At 39.0% G+C, this 22,284-nt stretch overlaps 2 protein-coding genes across 3 annotated transcripts; both read right to left on the bottom strand.

Annotated features, from left to right (window-relative positions):
* Positions 1-333: 333 nt before the first annotated feature.
* Positions 334-7,857, bottom strand: tbrg1 (transforming growth factor beta regulator 1). Of its 2 annotated transcripts, XM_039788003.1 has the most exons (15): positions 7,544-7,857; positions 7,122-7,253; positions 6,547-6,604; positions 6,340-6,422; positions 6,177-6,213; positions 5,734-5,796; positions 4,620-4,856; positions 4,349-4,419; positions 3,865-4,106; positions 3,616-3,752; positions 2,009-2,155; positions 1,630-1,727; positions 1,350-1,460; positions 1,096-1,241; positions 334-892 (listed from the first exon to the last, which is right to left on the bottom strand). In XM_039788003.1, the coding sequence occupies exons 2-15, from the start codon at positions 7,238-7,240 to the stop codon at positions 804-806; spliced, it is 1,638 nt and encodes a 545-aa protein (XP_039643937.1). In that variant the 5' UTR covers positions 7,241-7,253; positions 7,544-7,857; the 3' UTR covers positions 334-803. The 2 variants fall into 2 exon arrangements, with proteins under 2 accessions (XP_039643937.1, XP_039643948.1); XM_039788014.1 differs by lacking the exon at positions 5,734-5,796.
* A 6,538-nt stretch (positions 7,858-14,395) lies between these two features.
* On the bottom strand, positions 14,396-21,702 carry LOC120573094 (matrix metalloproteinase-20-like). The gene is made up of 10 exons (XM_039822545.1): positions 21,544-21,702; positions 20,607-20,845; positions 19,814-19,962; positions 19,499-19,624; positions 19,229-19,387; positions 18,917-19,085; positions 18,456-18,589; positions 18,041-18,197; positions 17,275-17,378; positions 14,396-14,616 (listed from the first exon to the last, which is right to left on the bottom strand). The coding sequence occupies exons 1-10, from the start codon at positions 21,676-21,678 to the stop codon at positions 14,516-14,518; spliced, it is 1,473 nt and encodes a 490-aa protein (XP_039678479.1). The 5' UTR covers positions 21,679-21,702; the 3' UTR covers positions 14,396-14,515.
* Positions 21,703-22,284: the final 582 nt, after the last annotated feature.

The raw sequence follows: 22,284 nt of genomic DNA, 5'->3' as shown, positions 1-22,284 counted from the left end.
CTAGAGTGATCAGTTTCCCGACAGCCAAACTTGAGTGTCTCACCAGAATAGAGAAAAATACCACTAGACTAATTAAGTAAATAACTACTTAATAAAGTAACTAAGTCATTTTGGAAAGTTTGGCCATTCTACCAGTGGGTATTGATTTCTTTTTTCCTTTTTAAATGGAGATTATCAGTCTGTCTTGTAAAACGCTGAAAGTGCCTGAAAAGATATGCTGGTACAACCACTGCTAACAATTGCTTGACTGTGACAATGAAATTGTGTTTACAACACAAATGAGGCTTTATAACGGCATAATTTGCACAAATAAATGACAAATCAACAACTAAGTTTGTGTGTGTACATTCAAAGCAAATGATTTTACTTCAAAGTGAAACCTAATGAAATTATTGATTAATCAAACATGATCTACTGTTTCAACTGGGGGAAAAAATGTTGACTGCAACTTTAAGTAGGGTACCAAGTGAAATATAGCATGTTTATATACATACACAAATGCAATTGTCAATACAGAGGTGTTGGGGGTTTATGTTGTTATTGTCAAGTTAAGCACAAAGCTAACTCACCAGCCACATCCAATACATTAGCATCAACTATGCTAGCACATATCCCCAGTAAAGCTGCCTGGGACTTGCTAGAAGACAACATGCAATAAATAACATAGGCTTAACTTATGCAAGTAACTGTATGCCTCTGTTTACTGAATTATTGAACCAGGAAGGAAAAGGGTGAAACGCATTGTAGGCTTTCTGAATAAGAATGAAAGTTCACAAGGATTGTTGGACCATGCACTTTCAGAATCAGGAGCTGAAATATTTGGTAGTGGGCTTCATGGTGGGGGAGGTCAGGTGGTGCTGATGAGAGGAGCTAGGGGATTGCGGTGCCTGTCCTGAGGAAAGACAGAAGAGTCCCTGTCAATGCTCAGCAATCCTATACGCATTAGAAAATACAAGAGATGACAAAAACTAATAGGACTGTGATAATTTTGGCATTACTGCTTGTCCTGTAAATGTAACAGGCATAACAAAACATGAGGTAATCTACAGCCAAGTTACAAATATCTGCAATTTAGAAAACCGATATTTAAGCAACCTGTTATGTGCTCCGTCTTGATGTTCTCATCATAGCCCTGGTGTCTCTGGTAAGCCTCAAAGTTGACTGAGGCATCGTCCTCTGATAGGCTGTGAGGAACCTGGCCATCACCAGGGCGACACACGTCAAAACGTATCCATCGGTAGCTAAATACACGGAGTAAAAACAAAAAAAGACATCAAACATGAAAACAAATCTCATTCCTTTCTGATATTCTGAATGTTGAAAAAGTGCATGTTGTGTATTGAATTTACTTGCTGCATTTGCGTGCTCCAGGACAACTCTGGATGAGATTCTGGATGGTGGGGTGTGAGAAGCCAAAGAAGTCAGCTCCTGATGGCACGATGGGCACCACAGACTTGGAACTAAGAACCGAACATTTTGAAATAGTTCATAATTATATCAAAAACATTTTAAAATAAAGTTGGCTTCGCTTTCTGGAGATATTTGTCTTGGACGTATGGTGGACTTTTTCTAGACTTAACACCAATCAACCACAATCACAACTCAGGCCTTTGTTGTGAACTCTGGTACCTGACAGACGCGATGGCCTTCAGTAGATTGGAGTGGCACGTCAGGGCCGAGGAGGCCACGATGGCATTCTGAGGATCTTCTTCAGGCACAATCTCAAACTGTGAAAATATTGGATTGCATGTGTCAATAAAATATTTTATTTACTATTTCAAACTGAACCAACCAAACATGACTTATTGAATGAGGTAGTATGCTGCAATTATGTTGTGTTCACTTGGCTCTAAATAATGTATTCGTCCTTTTTATATTACATATTTTAATAAAATGTTCTTTAAATACTGTTTACATCTAAAAACGAGGGTCAAAACAATGATGGACATTTGGCAAACCTGACTTCAATAACAACTCCGTGTGTGTGTGTGTGTGTGTGTGTGTGTACCTGTGGACCTGCTCCCATATCCTTGATTTGGCAGGTGTAGAGGCACTGCTGGTCAGGGTTTTTCATGCTGGCAAAGACTCGGGTGCTGCAGAAGCCCACCGGGTAGATGGCACACTCATCATGGAACAACATTCTGTCTGTGATTATCTGGAGAGCAGGCAAAAGTTAGCATTGGGAGTGGTTCGTGTCAGATTTTAGAGAGGTTGTTATAGACTTAATATTTAGCGCTCCAAGCCCGAGGGTGCTCGGGTCAGCACATGCAAAGCAGCGTGGATCCGAGCATTTGAAACCGCTCAGGTTTTTATTATTATAAAATCTTTCGTCAGTAAAAGTGTTACTACAGCCTACACCGTACAAGTGATGCAGGTGAAAATTTCAGGGGTGGACTGGTCCACGTACCTCAGACACTAAAAATGACACACATCCACCAACAGATGGCGCTATAATTAAAGTTAAAGTGTTTTGGCCAGTAACTGCCATACCGTACATTGCACATTCAAAATTCTTGCATCACTGCGTTCCTTGAATTTAGCTGAATCTTGTTATATAGGCCACACCCATTTCCACCTACTTTTGCGAACTCTTCCTAGGCTGTGAGTCTGATCTGCACGGTAATTTGTGTGTAGACTTGGTGAACCCTTATGACCAAAAGTTATTTAAATAATTTTGGTAATACAAAAAATGTCCCAGTTATAGAGCAGCAACTTCCTGTAGGTTGCTGTCAAAACCGGAAGTCATGCCTATCTTGGCAACAACTACTCCGATTAACACAAAACTCGACATAGTTGTTCCCCATGCTCTACTGAGGCTGTGTACAAAATTTGATGTCAATCCACCACTAGGTGGAACTATTTCACAGGACATGTTGCATATCTTGGCAATAATTACTCCTATTAAAGCAACACTAAGTAACTTTTCCCGCTTCAGTCCCCCTACAGGTTGGAAGCGGAATTGTCCATTACATTACATTATGCAAGTTTGCCAGATCGGGTAGCAGCTCTGTAGTTCGAATGAACTGGACAATGTAATATAATGGACAATTCTGCTTCCAACCTGTAGGGGGACCGAAGCAGGAAAAGTTCTCTAGTGTCGCTTTAACACGAAACTTGGCTCAGTAGCTCCCCATGTTCCACTGAGTCCTTCCCATCGGCCACCATGTGGTGCGGTTTCTCAAACATTTTGAGGAGGCAATAGGTGGCGCTTTTGTTGCAAAATCATAAAATATGTGAGTAGAGCTAGTCTATGTCCTTCGCATTCCACGTCCAGGATTACTCTGGTGCTGCAGGAAATTCCACCGGATGCATGTATTTTCCATTTCGTTCCGCTTTCTTTGTGTTGGAATTTAAAATTCGGTGGATTTATGAAGACTATTGTTGATCAGATCTCTGCAGGGTAAACTGAGACAGCTAGCTAGATTTTCTGTTTTCTCTCGCAAGACAGCAGCTCTGTGCGGAGTTTAGCACCGCGCATGATGATTCTGATTGGTTTAAAGAAATGCCATTAAACCGGAGCACGTTTTACTCCCATCCCCGAATGCTATGTGGAGTAGCCAGACTCAGCGCGCGTTGGAGGAGGGTCTGGCAAAGCGAGACTAGCCAGACACTGACCTCTCCCAGGCTGTAGACTGTTAAACCTCCCAGTACGATGGGAAAAACGGGACGACCAGATGAGTCCAAAGGGATGGGCTGCACCAGTTTCCGAGACCCATCTGCTAGCTTTCTCTTCTTAGACATCTTCTTTGGAACTGAAGAAACATAAGAAAAGAAAATAATGGGCCAACTGTCTTGAAAGGTGATTGTAAACCATTCAAATCACATTAGTTAATGCACGCATTAACACTTGACCACAGCACTCACGTTCCTCCTTTCCATTTTCCCTGCCTCGCTCTTTCCTTTCCTTCTTGGGTTTTTTAAGAAGTCCCTCTTCCCCTGTTGACACCACTGATGCCAGGTTATGCCCCCCAGACAGGCCTGAAGCCCCTGCAGGACCTGAGCTTAATGCTGCAGGCGGCACAGGTGGGTGGGAGCTTGAGCTGGGTGTTGGCAGTATGTCCCCCTCTGACAAAGACTGGTACTGCAACATTGACTTCAGTAAAAACCTGGAAATGAAAATGAATGTGACTTAATGCTTTGTTTTTCAAAGGTGACATGACGTGAAAAAATTTCAAAAAATAGCACTTTTATGCACAAAGCCACACTTTTTACAATCACAACAGCACATCCACCATGTACAAGAGAAAAAAACTGGATAAAGTGAGACGAATAAGAAGGTCCTTGCTGAACACCCACAGTTTTAGAACATTATGGGAAGCATAAGCATAGCTGACACGTGACCACTCACCTCCGCTCCTCCTTTGCTCTCAGAAACTTCTCTTCTAAGTGGGCAACTTCATCACAGAGAGCTGCATTCTCCTATGGGTAAAACAGTATAACAACAATTAAAGAGCTGTGTATCTAAACTGGTCCTGAGAGGAATTTACTGTAAATTCTCTTAAAAAAAACTGTTCTCACTAAAAACGATTTAAAAATTCTAATAATATCATACCAAAAGATGCATGATGTGAGAGAAAACGTTACATTCAAGTTTTTTAAAGAGTCAATAGTTTACTCACAAATATCATGGCGCTGGCAGCTTTGCGCAGTCTAAGGTACTTGAGTCGGTACTTTTCATTCTGCTTTTTTCGTGGACCTCTCTTCATCTTGGTCCTATGCTCTGAGGAGCTGGTGGGGGATGGGAAGGTGGGCGCCGAGGCAACTGAGCCAGAATTGGAGATGGTGTTCTGCTGCGGAGAGCCGAGGAAAGACTGGGCAGTGAAAGCCTGCAGGGCCTGCTGCCTCTCCTCATCAGTCTGCGAGGAAAGAGAGGGAAGGAAGAAGATAGAGATCTGTTCATGTGCAACAGGAGTACCTGAGGCTAATGCTTGTGTGACCTTCAGGGTGAGGGATGAAAATACAGACAAAAATGTAAACGAAAATAACACTGATGGGAGCTTACACATAGACTGCTGTATGAGAAACAATGAAAGTTACTGAAAACAAAATGTGCACGAGATCTTCAAAACTAAATAAACTTAAATAAAGATATTAGTTCTACTCTCAGAGCTCCTCCGGTAGATTTACACTGAAAAACAGTTGCCAGGTGTGGGTTAGTCCAACGGAGTTGTCCAGCATGGCCCAAAGATCCTGCTGCTGACCAACATTTAACACAGGTCTGACACAGCTCACCTTTGGGGCTCAGCTTCTATGGTGTAAGCATTTGTCCTATGGTAGTTAAAGAATTATTAAGGGCTTATTAGTACTGTAGGTATAATTCAAAATTAGGAGTGACTTCTAGCCATCTCTACTTTAAAATTCTGCTCTCCTGGATCATGCAGATGAACAAACATTTCCCCTCATGTATAAGGTTAACTAAGAAGATGAATAGCACATAAGATATCCTACATGACACTTGCTTATCAGATTGCCAGATAGCATTAAATCTCCACTGCAAAAGCCCTGTATGTACCCATGTTATTTCCAATATAAATACATTTTTTCTATATGATATGTGATATATGAATTATACCAGGCCGTGATGTGTATCAAACAGTTCAAGTCCAAGATCTTTAACGCGTCAGTATTTCTCCATGACCAAGAGTCTGGCATAAAAGGTCAAATGCATTTTCAGCATCCCAATATATATTCGGGTTTTGTGTGAAATTGGCATTAGTGTCCCATTTAACTCACCAGCAGTGCAAAGACTCCGTTTCTGTTCTCAATCCTCTTGAATCTCCTGCTGCCTTTTTGTGTCTGAAACATAATGTGAGACTGAGGCCAATGCACGGGGGCGGAAAAGCCAAATTTGATTCCCAAAAGCTGAGGGTCATTGTAGATGAATTCCACCATTATTAGATACAGCAGGTATGTCAAGGCTTCTGCATCTGAGCACAGAGTGTCCTTTGTTCTGATAACAACGCAGAAATGTCTGCCTCTTTGTAAAGTTGTAAAATAAGGCCAAAAAGGAAGGATGGAAAAACATGGACAAAGAAAAATGTGAAAAAGGAAAAATTGTAACAGAAATACAGATGATGCATGTACTGTATCAACTGACAACTGTTAAATGGAGGTGCAAGTTATTATACTCAACAGCAGAGGTTGCTGTCAGACTGCGTCTTAAACATCCTCCTTACCTCTCGGTACATGACAGCCTCCAGACTTGATTTTGCACTGCCAAGGAGAGAACAACAGCATAAGCAGAAGCTAAATGTAGACCCAGGAACAAGTTTGTGGTCTACTCAAGAAATTAATGATTCATGCAATAAGATGTGTAGTAAATTGAGAGGATTGCTGTACTTAGATTGAACAAGTCCCCTGTCGATGATTCTCTGTTTAATCTCCTTTATGTGCATAGGACGTCCAGCTTCTTCCAAGACAATCTACATGAGAGAACAGGGGACAAAAAAAAAAACACTTACCAAAAGATCTCACACCAGTTGATTGTGGTAAATGTTATTAAACACCAAACTGAAACAAGATGAATAAATACGCATAGGCAGATACCTGTGCAGCATCGAGCCATGTGAGGTTTGGCTTCTCTGCAATTTCACTGGGTGGTTCGCTACAAATAGAAAAAGTTTAGTTTCATCCAGTGTAACATTATTTAATTTATTGGCACATTGAAAATCATTACTTATGAAGTAACATCATTTTAGAGCACATATTCATCCATATTTTAGTAAATTATGAAACTGCACCACTGAACTTAGCATGTGGGCAACTACAAATTGCCCACCTGCGGGAGGTACGGTGTATATAATTTGAACTCAACATGCGTCATAGGATTGCTTGTTATCAAATGTGAAAAAAAAGAAAACTAAAATGATAGTCCAGAATCACAAAGCACTGCCAAGAAAGGGGACAGTTGGTTTTAAATCATAGCATTTGATTTGTATTATGATTTAATTCCCTGTGAGCACAAACCTACACGGATGGGATGCTCTTCTCCTCTCTGTAGCTATCCCACTCTGCTATCTAAATGTATTCTTGCACAGTATAAGCAGTGAGTCTACACTGGACGTTTCTAAAGTATGACGCCGTAATGACAGGTTTTAAAAATCACATTCTTTTCCAACAACCTCTCCAGAGTCTCAGCGGTCCCAGATAGACTTGCAATGCTGTCCAGAGCAGGAAACAGAGAGTAGTTCCCCTGTTCATCAGCCTCCATCTCAGATTCAAAAGTGTTGAGAGAATCCATAGGAGACGGGGACCTGTAGACAGAAGCAACATTAACAATGCATTAATTATCTCTTACTGTCTATAATGGTATACCTCTCATACATTCAGCTAGAACATTAGCAGCATTGTGGCTGTAACGTTAAGCAAGAGAGAACACACACACACACACACACACACACACACACACACACACACACACACACACACACACACACACACACAAAACCTCAATATTCTGTGATAGCTAAGAGTTGCTCGCAGCTGCCAATGCCATCATAGACAAGAGTAAATAACGGTTAGATAGAAGCAAACATACACACACCTCAGTGAAACTGCAGCAAACCCACTTCTTTCAGTTCGTGCCCCGGTTTTTTTTTTTTCCGTGTATCAACCGGCACCTCCGGTCTTCTTCATCGCATTATTTACATACAGAGTGGCTAAACACTAGGGTTAGCCTCTTAACAGCACCCTCTGTCGTAATAAAACTACACTATGGAGCTGTTTACAGAAAAACATATCAGTAACGTGGTTCAAAACGCGAGAAAAAAATATGCACGTAGATAGACTGACTAAAGCCTAAAGCATAGACTGCCAGTGGCTCACATCGGGCCTTATTCCGTGGAGCATTTCTACCGGATATCCGGTTTCGTTTGTTTTGCAGCTTTAAAAATAAAAGAACGTTACATACAGTTAGAAAAGTGATAAAATACAGTCGATTATTTTGTTTGTGAATTGATGTTCAGATTAAATTATTTCAAAATCTGTGGTTGTCTAACCTTTTTTGTGGGAAAAAAAATATTTCAAGTTTGTACGCTAGGTGTTGGAAAAGAAAATACTTAAAAGTGTGCCTCACACACACCGTGGAAACTTTGAGTGAGAGTGGGGCGTTTTCTGCTTTTAATCACACAAAGTTTACAAAAGTAGATGCTCTTTCTCACTGTTATCTCACTGTTGGTATTTACTATTATTATTATTATTATTATTATTATTATTACTCTCCATATAGGTTTTGGTGTTTTTGTGGTAGGTAGGGTCATGTGACCTCCATACACAATACACATCAGTAGTTACATGATAGGACACTATGGTTCTGCTCCAGGCAGCAACGGTGTGATCTGAAAAATTCTCTTTATGGTCAAGATAATTTCAAAACACATTTGATTTTCAGTGTTTCCTCTTTCTGGCACCTTCAATGTTTTCAAATAATATCTTCCGTCATCCTTCCTCATTGCGAAATGACCTCCAGTAGGCTATGTGGTACACACCTAAATGTTTGTGTGGTTGTTTAATGCAGAGAACAAAACACAGATTACAGGGACATCTCACAGAGCATAAATATGCCACACACCTAAAACCATGGACTAAACAGTTTAAAAGTTCAAATTAATGGGTGACTGTCAGAAATGAGGACAAACTTTCAATTCAATTTTGTTGAGTCAACAGAAGTTATCTCAGACACTTTACATATAGAATCTGTGAATCTATAAACTGAGCTCATTTGTTGTGTACTGAGAAATCAACATTTCCAAACAAAATTACAGTAGAATTATTAAATATTATTAATAAATAATAAATTATTAAATTATTAAAATTGATTTAAACAGTTACTTCATATCCTTCTTTTCGTATTAAGACCACCAAAAATGTATGCTGTATGGTTAACCCAAATTACAGAAAAAAATTCACTTACCACCTGTGGTAAATATAGCCATGTAGATATGTGGATTTTATCTGCTAAGGTTTTGATATATGGTTCTGAGATCGATGCCTCCTCCCCCGTACAATGGAGATGTAATTTACCATGTTGTGCTCACAGAATTGTAAAATTAAATTACATACATTTTTTTTATTTTCCAGAACCAATGTTATAATCCACTGACCTACCTCTTAACAGTTTTCAGTGGAACTGCTTTCTGAGGTGATTGCCCAAATGGTTCTTATCTGGAGCATGATGACACATTGTGTCTGGAAATAGATGTTGCTATAGGGCTGTGGAGATGACATAAAAGTCCATTCACTAGGGGGTCTGGAGCCCCTAGGGGGTCCTCAGAGTTTTTTTCAACAAGTCTTAACATGAATCTAACATATTATATAAGTCCCCACTGATGATAGGCATACTGGCCTATAGTAAGGTAGCCACTAAGGCCATCCACAGTTAAGCCTAAGGATTCACTGTGCCACATGTATGTTTTAACATTAAAACATGATTTATAAAATCATGCCAACAATTATTAGGCTAGTATTCTATGTAAAACAAAGTTCTGTGTAAAGGCTTTAAGCTGCCCTACATGTTATTGTAGGCCCAGTTTAATATGTATTTACACAATATTGTGTATGTAGTAGGGGGTCCCTGATGGGTCTCTCTTTAAGTTGAGGGTCCTTGGCTTAAAAAAACGTTGAAGACACCTGCCATAAGAGGTAAGGCAGAAAATATATTTTGTATTTGTATTTGTATTTTTTGTTTGTATTTTGGTGAACCAACCCCTTTAAAGCTTCCCTATTCTTGCTGATTCTGCATATGATCACTTCCTTTGTGATCCTTTGTTTTGTGCCTCAACCAGGATCCTAAGACTAAAAAATCCTTAATTTATCTGTGTTCATGAAAACAGTAATGACTCAGCTCTCTTATATTGGCTCTCCTCTCATGTGGCTACATTTGCAATAAACAAGGCCTGTGGTCCTAATTCTAAAATTGCAGCATCCATGCAAAAGACAGGAGTATTTCACAACATACCAGTTTAGACATGATCAAAAATAAATAATGGCCTAAATTGTTTGCTAATTGCCCAAGTGTATCCAAATATGAATACAAGTTGGGTCCTGTTCTGGCCAAAGGGGACAGTGAACTTACAGGGAGCTATTTATTTGCAAGCCTGGGATGTGTTCAGAGCACAACTTTTCATCCCTTATTTTAAAAAAATACATTCACCATCAGTACATTCCTTTGCAATTTCCAGACAGAAAATTAAACAGAAACATTTTAAAGCAGGTCAAAGATGATTTACATAATTGATTGAATGATAATCACTCACTGACCTTTAATCCTGTTATTTTCTATACGTCAACAGCCAAACAGTAGTTACATTGTCGGGTGAGAAAGTGGCAGGCTGCTGATTCCACAAATGATGACAGCATGAAGCTAACTGCAGTCACATCTTGGATATAGACACTTGAGTTGCTGTGTCTGTGAGCTCTCAGTAACAGTTGAGCCAGCCATAGTTGAGCAGTATACGCATCACTCTCTTGTATGGCAGATAGTATTCACTCTGTCTGGGGCCATCTGAGAAATATAGATATCCTGTGGGTGGAAAGATTCAGTTCATATGCAAGTATTCATAACGTGTAAGTTAGTTAGTTTCCTATAGCAGATACAGAGTAATATTAGCATTTACTTGGAGTCGTGTTTCTTGGCACCTGATGAATACAAGTCCATTATTTACTCTTCTTTTAGCTCTGTTTTTGTCTTCACCAACTCCTGAGAAAAATGTCTGGCTCTTTAGCTGCTAAATGCTCCAGTTTGTAAATAGCCAAACGCTAACTGTGTCTGTTTTTTTGTCTGTTTGTCTTGTTTGGTGCTGGACATAGCTTAGTTCATCAGAGCTGGAAACTCAGTTATTCGCGGTGAGAGTGAACTAAAACTGTAAAGTTGTTCTAAGTTGATCTAAAATACACTAAAACACTCCATCGAACACTCTACTAAGAAATAGTCTACCACATAACTCCCTTATGACTTGGACAGAGCCAGGCTAGCCATTTCCCCCTGCTTACAGTCTTTAAGCTAAGCTTAGCGAAGCAAAGGAAAGCTAACCTAACATAACCTAAACCATCCCCTGGCAAAAGCTTCCTACCGTGTAATGGACAAACATGAGATAGTGGTAACAATCTTCTCATCTAACTCTCAGCACGAAAGCAAATAAGCGAAACAGAATCATGCAAAATTATGCAAATACTTTTGCAGAATATATCCTGCATTACTACACCAGGTCATTGTCCTCTGGTGAAAGTGTTGGAGCAATTGTAGGTGCTGCATGACACAGGGCTAAAAAGCCAAGCAGCACTATACAAAAATTAGCAAGAGTCATCTTGTTGAAATGTTTAAAATGCCTTTTCCCCATCCACTCTCCTCTTATGAAGGCAGCCTTGCCAGCCTGAGGTGCGTATTGTTCTGATATAAGCTGAATAAGAATAAGCAGTGTCCCCTTGTGCATTCCAGTAAGTGTTAAGACAAGCCCCTGTTCCAGAGGGGGAGGGAGTAAATAATGGCCCCCCTGATAACACAGTGGGAGGAGATGACATGATCAATTTAACTCCACTCATGAAATATCTGTGAAGCAGTTTAATTGTCTTTTTTTCTGTCAGCTCATTGTTTTCTTTTGATGAGATGCTTTCATGCACCTCTTAAACCGTGTCATCCCATCTTAATGATTTACCCTCTGATTGTATTTTTGTCACATGCGCACAGTGCAGTAAACTAGACAAGAGTTTTTGACTCCCTGCCGTCCATGTTTTATCCTCCATCAAAGTGCACGTCTCCTCCCATCCCCTCTCCTGGCTGGAACGCATTAGCCAGCACAGCCCGGTGTCCATCAAAGGGAAAGAAATCTCCATGAGCTGCAACAGAAAATACACTACAATGAATTAAACAGGACTTAAACATGCAATAACCTGTGTTTCTATTTCTTTTGTGGCATTATTATTAACCATAATTGGTAACTCTGTTTCGAGTGCTTAACCAACATAATTATTCTTCAGAAGTGATTTTCAGATGTACTTCTGCGGGAGAGGGAGAAGACTATTTCAGCTTTGCCATGGTTGACTTTGATGAACCTCAGTGGTGCTGCATCACTCCACATCCTCAGGGCTGAACAACAGGACTTTGCCACATCCTCTGTCTTCATGCCAGCAGTGTATTTGGCAATCCTGCAGTGCCAAAGAAGGACACACACACATGAGACAGTGGGAGCGACAAGTTCCACAGCTGTAGCTCCCGTAACATGTCATAAAAATAAAACAATCTACAAGAAAATGCCCCTTGTACAATATTACAGTAATCAGTAAAAACAAAAAATCTCAGATGTATGTGATGGTGTGGTTCTTCCATTTAGGCTTTTCGGGGTAAAAGCTGAAGTTTTCCACACCTGGGCTCCCTCATGACATCCAGGGTAGTAGGGTCCAGGCGACCTATATCTCTCAGACCAAAGAAGTTTTGCATTTCTCTGATCTTCTCCTCCATGGTTGACGCAAACCGGATCCTTCTCCCCGACTCTCCGCCTCTTGGGTTCAGGTTGTAAAACCTCTTGAGGTAGCCCTGTTGATAAGAAGATTTCAGGTCTGGAGGCTTAGATCTCAGTTTGTATGATGATATATCAGCAAATGGTGTTTTATATTTACTCTACAATATTGACTGTAGTCTATGTTTGATGAGAGGTTAAAGGTGGCTTTTTTTCAGATGCACATATGAAGACAAAAAAACTCTAAATTGTGTTGCCATCAGAGCAAATTTCTCAGCAATGTTATGTTTTCAATTTGGTAGTTCATTTCATGAAGGACACAGACGAGGTGAATCCTGGTAAAAGTAAGGATTATCCCTCATTTACCTTACTAACAGTATATCATTTGCAAAGAGGGAGATATGGGATTTTGAGATAAAGAAGGGATGAGCAAAACCTGCAATTTAGAGCCAGAAGTATGCCTCATATTTTATCTATTTAGTCTCATAGAGATATACAATCTCTTTTTTAATATAGGCCTGGCCAAGATAGCAGAACAAGTTAATTACATGTAAAAACAATTTACAATCACAAAACAAACACAAAAGAGGCAAAGACAACTCAAGTGCATTTCAATTAAAAGTAAAATAAAAGTGCCATTAGTTAAAACATTTGCACGTGTGGATGGACTAATGTTCTATGGTTTTAACATAACCTTTAAAATCATTTAATTTAGACACTGTAGTTTGAGTCTTTTTTGTAGGTCATTCCAAGTAGAAGGTGCAGCAAACATGAAAGCCTTTTTAAACAACTCTGTCCGGGCTTGAGGTACATTCAATGAGATAGTGTTCTGGGACCGTAAACCATAAGTACTCTGTGTAACAGAAAGAAATTCAGATATGTAACATGGGAGCCTGCCTAAAATGCCTTTGTATATGAACATATAAAGGTGAGTAAGCCGGCGATTTGACAGAGAGGGCAAGTTCACTGTGGAGTAAAGTGTACAGTGATGAGTGAGGGGTCTGCAATTTGAAATGAACCTTAAAGCTCCATGATACACAGCATCCAACATCTGAAGACACAGTACAACATGTAGAACGGATCACCATAATCAATAATAGAGAGAAATGTGGCATTGACTAGCCTTTCTCTGAGATTTGTTCCTAAAGAAAAAACCTAGCTTCAGTTTCAACTTTTTTACTAGGTTCTGTATATGAAGCTTAACAGAAAGGTGATCATCAATTAAAAATCCTAAATATTTATAAGATGAAACTACCTCAATTTTTTTACCCTGATCAGTAACAATATTCAGGTCTAACTCTTTTTTCCTTGAGTTTGAAAAGACCATTACTTGGTCTTCTCAGCATTAAGCACAAGCTTTAATTGATAAAGCTGTGCTTGCACTCTGTCGAAAGCAGTTTGCAAGCATTCATACGCCTTCTTAATGGTAGCTGCACAACAATAAATAACAATGTCATCTGCATAAAAATGGAGATATGGGAGTATTCTCTGGGATGTTGGGCAATCACATTTCACAAAAGCACATAGTTACAGCTGGGTCTACCGGACGCAATTTTCTGGAGATCTTTGTGGTTAAAATCTTCCAATGAGACGTCTATATAATGTCTGAGCTTTCTATCTGTTATAAGGGAAAGACGTGTGTACGGTGTGTTTTGTCGTACAGAAACCAGAAGCCGAGAGTGTAATTTGTGAATTCTGTAGATTGTACTCAGTCATGTCAAAACCTGCAGGCATTAGTGAGGCAAACCTAAATTACATTCATCATATCTGTATATCAGTCTCCACCACAGTGACGTGCAGATTTGATAAAAAAAGATTTTTACACTAAACAAACCATAAAACCTGATGCTGGGAGCGTTTTACTGTGAGATACAGATAAAAAGAAAAACACACATGTATTATCAGGTTTGAACTGTGATTATTTTATTTTGAAAAAAATGAATCAATAATAAAAAATTTACTCAAAATTGAAGAAGCACAGTGTTTTTCTTTTACTCGTTGTTTTAATTTAATCAAGGTTTTCAGATAATTTCCTTGCTACATGTTCATGGATTTACAGCATTTCAACATCCAAGCCAGGAATTAGCTTTCTCAACTCCGACAACATGTTTCTGGGTGTAGTCGTATTTGTAGACTTGTGGTCCGATAAAGAAGTAGATGAAACCTGAGATGAGAAAAAAAACAGATGTTAAAGATGCAAACACAGTGATTCACATATTTAACCTCTAATATGCTGTGTTGCCTGCAATGTTTTTGCTGTTTTTTGTTGATGATGATGATGATGAGCTTTGTGAACTTAAATATCCACTTTTGCTCACAACTGAAAGGGCAGTATATCAAATCACGGAATTTAAAGTAGTAAAGTGGGCAAAGTATACGGTTTAAATCATAGAGGGGAACCACATGCTCCATAAAAATGTCACTACACTCAGCTGATGTTTCATGTAAATTAGCATTCCTATGCTACTAATAACAATACACATTGCAAAAGCTGCCTGAAACTACAGACAGAAGTATACTACCTCCTAACTCTATACACTTTTCTTTCAGAGCATCACCCTGTTTGCCTATACTGTTCAGTCTTGTAAAAAGTACTTGAAAGCAATACTTGAGTATTTTTTACCAGAAAATGACTTTGGTAGAAGTTAAAGTCTCCTTTTAGAATATTACTTGAGTAAAAGTCTTAAATTATCTGATATTTACTGTACTGAAAGCTTTAGTGCGTAACTTTTTGATATTAATAAACGTCCGTTACATTCAAGCCATTGCCAAATGAGTTGCTACAAAGCTAATTAAGACATCAATCAGCTCCACAAAACTCTCTCTGTACTTCTCAGTATGGCTATGTTCAGGGGCCAGTTGTTCTAAACATTTAACCTGGATCAAAATGATCTGGATTTGGAAATCCCATATTTTGCTATTCAGGATCAGGTAATCCGTCTTACTTTTATGCCGTTTTTTCAAAGCAACATTGGACTGGATCACCCTGATCCAGATACACAGTTTCCAAGATTACCAAATCCAGATTACCAGTGCTCTAAATGGGACAACATATCACAATGTGGGCTACCAGCTATGTAAAGAACAGGTAGAAGAGCCAACATGGGGTCACTGTAAGTGTTTCTTATTTTGAGACAAAACACAAAAATAACATAAACATCCACTTCCATTCATAATTTCTTTTATGACCCCTCATCTGAACCACAACAAATAAAAACAAATATACATAAATACATTGTGGATATTTTGAAAATGTCTTAAAAACAAAACAAAAGGCTAAATGTCCAATAGTTAACAAAATAAAGAATGTTCAGGGTTCTTCTTCATCTGAGGAGGAGAGACCAGCATTTTCAAGCCCTGCTTTTAGGAGGCAGATCTGAAGTTTGGCTTTGGTTTGCTGCAGTTTGGTCAGCTTGATTTGTTCCTCTGCCAGGAGTATCTGTGCTTCTGCTCTTTCAGTTTCTCGTTTAGACATGGGGACAAGATCATTTTTATTTTTATTTTATTTTTACTTTACTATACTGAATAGCTTAATTGGTAGCCTATGTCTACTTTATCACTGTTACAATGGTTACACAAGTCAAGTGCAAAATATAAATAAAAGTATACACTAAATGATACAAATGTATTATTTGACCAATTTTAAAGTTTTACTAAATTTTCTTCCTGGAATCCACCTTGAAATCCTACCCCCTGTTGGGATCAGGATAATCCTTTTTTTTTTGGATCAAAGTTATCCAAATACTACTGACAAGTTTTGAACAACACAAGCTGAAGGTTTGATCCAGATTAAAACTAGGATTGGATTCCGTGATCTAATCTGATTTCAGATTCCTTCTTTCCCTTTTCAACAACCCATTTTAAAGATTTGATCCAATCCGATAACCAAAATCCGATCAGTATTATCCGTTTTGAACAACTGGCGCCGAAGATTTTGTGTGTTCCACCCTTCCGCAGTACATCAAAAGTGAAGATAATAACCTCTTCTGAAGAGTCCACCATGTTTTTAAACCCTGTGTCCTCTCCGTCTCCTGCACTAAGCGCAACTCTGCGTGGGAAGGGTGTGGGCGCAATCACGTCAAAGCTAAGCTGGTGGACGTCCCCGCCCCCATTTTGTTGTCATTACTTAGAATTCTTCATGGGGGCGACAGAAACTACGCACTATAGCTTTAAGTATCAAAAGTAATTTTCTGATATTAAATACTTAAGTATTAGAAGTAAAAGTAAAAAAAACTTTGATTATGAACTTTATGGCCAAAGGTGTTCATCACCACTATCGTCGGGGTGGTCATCGTCTGTTACCATGGCGACAGAGCCTGCACCAGGTGCGTCCATGACAATATCAGTCATTATACTTCCTCCTATTCTTCTTTAGTTTTGGCCTATGTTGTTGTTTTTTTGCCGCTTGGCAACAAACAAGCATTAGGTCACCAACTGGAATGGAGCGTGCATTATCTTGGCAATTTAGGAGCAATGATTCACCAAACCAGTGTTTTTTTCCAGTGTAACAAGTTTCTTCTGATTTTATTTTGTAGTAACGAGTAACTAAGATGCTTAGGGAAATGTAGTGGAGTAAAAGTATACATTTTATTTAGGAAATGTAGTGGAGTAAAAGTTAAAGATTCCGGAAATATAAATAACGAAGTAAAGTACAGATACGTGAAAATTCTACTTAAGTACAGTAGTGAAGTATTTGTACTTTGTTATATTACAACACTGATACTGTTCATGTGTATATTAGGCTTGTTGCGGAACACTTTTAGATTTGACTGAACATTTCAAACATACAGTTCAGTGGGTAATAATAATTACACTGGCTTACCCTCTTTATGAACAGCTGCATTTATTGGTGTGTTGACTCCAGGAAAGTCCTCGCTGATGTACTTTGGGTAACCAAAATCCATAACCCTTCGGTTTTCATTGAAACTGAAACAGACACGATATAAACAGTGTTTGTCAGAAGTCATGACTCATGGTCATCTGTTTCCCTTTCAAACCTGAGACAAACATTTGTCCATGACTGCTACTGGTATGGTTACATCATCAAAGTCCAAATTGAGCCCTTTGCTCTCTGTGTGAGGTCCAAATGACAAACGGAATCTTTCTGTCAGAGTCAACGTTTTTAATGTCCCTAACTACCGGTGCTTTGTGATTTGTCTCGATTATGCCACTACACTTTCATTAAATATATGAAATTTTTTAGTATTATAAGTATTAAGTATTATATTTAGGGTAAAAAAAGTACACATAATTGTATTTAATTCAATCTGAAGTGCACGCATACATGAATTTCTTATGTGGCTTTTGCTAATGCATGATATTGGAGTCAAATTTTCTGTCCTCATGACGAAAACTAAAATCTACAGAGCAAAACATTAGTATTGTTCTAACTGCAGTGCACGACTTAAACTGTTCAAATAAGCTCAAACGATCAAAATAAGCAAAGTAAAAAGTTCTGTGGGTAAGAAAATGAATGACCTTTAAGTAAGTGCAATTGCTATCATGGCTGACTCCAATTTGAGTCAAAAGTCTATAATTGCCATGATTGATCCAGTTATTGGATTCATGTTGTTCATTTGTCGCTTTACCTCCAGTAAGTGTCATGCGTAAAGAAAAGGGTGCGTCCTGTTTTCACTATGTGCACTGCCGCATCAACGTCCTGAACCAAGGCTGGAAATCCAAAGTGGCTGAGAAGTCGAGGCTTGCCCCTCACAACAGAGCCTTTCACTGTCCAGAACATGGATTCTGTTGAAACAAAGGGAGAAAAATCTGTGTTTTTCTTTTTCTTTTCTTTTTTATGTCAGAGGGCTTTCACTAATTTAGTGATTGTCAAAATGGTAACATATTTTAATCTATTATGAATGTTGAATGTTTGTGAATGTAGAGTTCTGGGATGATTAATAGTTGGATTGTGTATAGAAATTGGGATTAGATTTAATTATAAGGAGGCAGGCACCAAGGAGCATTATGTTGCAGTTTGCAGCACTGAATTAATACAATTACCATGAATGATGTAAGCAGTGGATCTGCGAGGCACCCAGAAGGCCGCATCAATGCTGGTCTCAATCTTGGGCATAAAGTTGGTTATGGGACCTTCTTTGATGTCATATTGCTCATTATGTTTAATCCAGAGGTATCTTGTGGGAAAAACATTGTCGGTTAGGTCAAAACATTCATGATTATGATGAAATGAAAAGAAATTACATATCCATCATGCAAAATCTTATAGATGTATCAATACCATTACATCGCAAGAAGAATATTACATTCAGTTTGCATTGAATGGTAAATGATAACACTTTTACATGTTCAACCATCAGATCCTAAAATCTACTATATGAGACTCATTTAGACATACAAACGATGACCTTTGACTTTTTAGCTTTTTCTGAAGAGGAAATATATCTTAATATGAATAAGTGTTTTAAATTAAAGAATAAAAGAAAGAAAAATCATCAACATACCTTTCTTTAAAAAAAAAGGTGGCATCCCCAAGTGTGGACACAGCGTCAAAGGTCAGGTCTGAAGCACATTTGTTCTGCATGAGCAGAGGGAACAGCGACCCTGACAGCCAGGGGTTGTTCTGAGAGCTCCAGCTGAACCTCGAAAAGAAATTAGGACCCCTGACTGGACCTAACACACATAAGCACACACTTAAAGATCAGGTTCCACTTCAATAATAACAAAGAAACACTACAATTTAACTATATTCCAACAATGTTACTGTACTTCCATTACAATAAATTCTGTATTTTAAGTAAATAGAAATTGTTTACTGTAAAGTGCGTTGATGTTTGCTACATCTTCTATGGATAACAGGTTGGCTGAACTGGAGGATTTGTAGGTTGGGTACATCAGTGACTCTCGGTTTCTGGAGTGCTTTAGGCCCAAAGCATGGCCAAATTCATGTGCAGCTACAACAAACAGATTGAAACCTGCAATAACACAAAGAATATGCATCCAAATGATAATATTTGATTTGTTGGCTTTCTATTAAATCCCTTTCAGCATCATTGTGAAGTGCCAGTGTGATTTCAGTTCTGCACCTGTCCTTCCTGCTGTCCAGTATTCATCGTCATCAAAGTGCGTGTCCCCTCCAATGCCCAGCCCTGGACCGAAAGCATGAGCCAGTGTGCCTCTGGGTCCATCAAATGGATAAAAGTCACCATGTTCTTCATAATGTAATCCAGGCCAAACATGAAATAGAAACCATAGAGAACACAATTTTATTGCATGCCAAAAGAAAATTACAGGCCTCTGTTCACATCGTCTAGATGAGTCTGTTAAATTCAGCAGTCAGTGCATGATTACGCTGCCTTGCTTATTGCTTATGCTTGTGTGAAGCAAAAAGACCAACCCACCGTTGGTCACAAACTCCACCATGATGTCAGCGTTGCGGGTGTGTGACCTGACAAACGTCAGACTGCTGGCTCTGGCCCAAACGCTGAATGCTGACTCAACCAGAGAGTCCACAGTGTTGCGAGGCAAATCTCTGGTGTACCTGCCAATGCTGCAACATGATGAACATGAGGATAAAGACAGTGTCCCCTAAAAACACGTCTTATTAATATGATTAAAAATTATTGATAGCAATGTTATCCCAACTTGTGATACTTTTTAAAGAATAATAGCTAAGTTCATAGATGACATGTACTCAAAATGTGGTTATACAGCGTTTGACGATAGCTGCCTGTCTTAGTTTCTCTTTATATTTGCATCTATTCTGTATGTAATCCAGCAGGCCTGACCCAAACAGAAATAGCAAAGAAATGGATTAGGACGTACCAGACAGTGTTACATACGTAAGTTCAAGCATATATAGTGAACTTGGCACTTGTACGAGCCCACAATAACTCTCAGAGGCAGGACTCCCAAACCCAAAAATGTGTTAACCACAATGATTTGGGACAGTTCTCTATTGCTGCCAAAGGTTTTATTGCCTGCTGCATTAAAATGTTCCCCACGTATTGGCGAGGTTTACATTTTTAGGGACAATCAGACTGTTATATTTTTGACAAGTTCAGTCAGGGTCCGACATGCCTATATCTTTCATCTACAGATGTATCTTTCAGACTGCAAATCTACTCCACTTTAAAAGTAAAAAAGATTGGTAGCATCCTGATCATTAAACATCATTAAAGACCACTTAGATACCTGTAGGTGATGACATTCTTGTTCCATCGTGTCCCCTGGATGTGGCTGTACTCTTCCACATCTGGCACGCCACATCGAGGGCTCCTCATCACCTCCAGGGTGACTGAGTCCAGCACGCCTGTTGCATTGAGCCCAAAGAATATCTGCATATCTTTCACCTTGGAGGTAAAGGAGGGGCCGCTCCGCCTTATGCGCGCCATAGGGTCGTTTTGCAGGTTGTAGTACCGCTGGAGGTATTCCTATAAAAAGATTCAATGCCCAAATCAGATATTATGTTGCAGTGAAGAGCCAGGGAATTAACTGATCCTGTACAACTTAATTATTGCCAGGGTGGAAAGGTGTGTTACCTTTGTGGATTTTTCTTCTTTTTTTTTTTTGCAGCATGCATTATAGTGGATTACACATTATTGTCATGCTTGGCTGCATCCATCACATTGTTTATAACTTATACATAAAGATATAAATCTGCACCCTTGGTTCATCAGATTTACAGCATCAAATGTCAATTAGACCATCTATAATTACAATTACAACTACGAATAAATACAATTAAAATCATTCAAAACTGAATAAAGACTTTGCAAGCAACATTGGTAACTAATTTCCATGCAGAATGTCTTTCCCAACAATTCTTTCCACAGAAAGACAAGAATACATTTATGAAAGGAAATTAGGGAGAGAGAAAAAAAGAGGATGTAAGACAAACCGCTACAAGAACTCTGAGGGCAGTGCAGTTACTTACCTCTGCTCCCCACCCACACAAAAACAAAAGAAATAAAAAACATGATCTCAACATCCAACACACAGGTGAGAATGGATCCTTGCAATTTCCTTCCTTCAAAAGAAATACCTTCAAATTGGCATGTTTTTGGCATTGTACAAGATAATAAGTCCCATCCAGTCTAATATCATGCAGCTCATGCAATTATGCACTTACTGTGGCGAGCTTCAAGTCAACCTGTGGTTCTGTAGAAGGAGAACTCTCTCTCTCTGGCATAAGTGTGGGCGCCGTAAGACACGGACCAGGCATAAGTAAGACTAAGATACAGCATGAAAGCAGCATGACATGCATTTAACAAACTTAAGACTACCTGGATTTTAGTGGCCTAGTTTAAAAACATGGAGAATGAAGTTCTGGTTAATGAGAAAGCCTTTTAAATGGTTATTGTGACTCATACCACTTGCAAATCCAAGGGAGGCCTCAGACAGTACCATGGAATTAGGGAGGGGTTTGCAGAAAGCCAAGGACAGCAAAACGAGAAAAGAAAGAAATGACATTTGAACAGTTGTGGTCACGTGAGATGTTTGCTCCAATCATGATCTAAATGGCTAACGTATTCAACGTTTGGTTTCAATTTCAACATCTTATTCAAATCTGATGCAAATTCAGGGTAAAATTGTTTCGATAGTAATTCAAGTGATGTGAATAAGTTAGAGACACAAAACATACATTGGGAGTTTTAGAGTGCAGTGTGCTGACTCACAGATACCAATCAATCCCAAACAAGTGATGAGGCAACACACAGCACAGACAAGGATTTTTTTTCTGCAGTCATTGCTTTAACTATGAGTATGTTTGGCATAAACATGTTGATATTTCCACCATCAAAATCAAAGAAGCTCTGATATTGAGTAAAGTATTTCCTCAGTGGATCTCCTGTAGGACAACCTCAACTAA

This window comes from Perca fluviatilis, chromosome 2, assembly GCF_010015445.1.
Source record: "Perca fluviatilis chromosome 2, GENO_Pfluv_1.0, whole genome shotgun sequence".
In the NCBI taxonomy this organism is placed as follows: domain Eukaryota; kingdom Metazoa; phylum Chordata; class Actinopteri; order Perciformes; family Percidae; genus Perca; species Perca fluviatilis.
The sequence above is the reverse complement of the archived record's forward strand: the minus strand, read 5'-3'. Positions and strand labels throughout refer to the sequence as shown.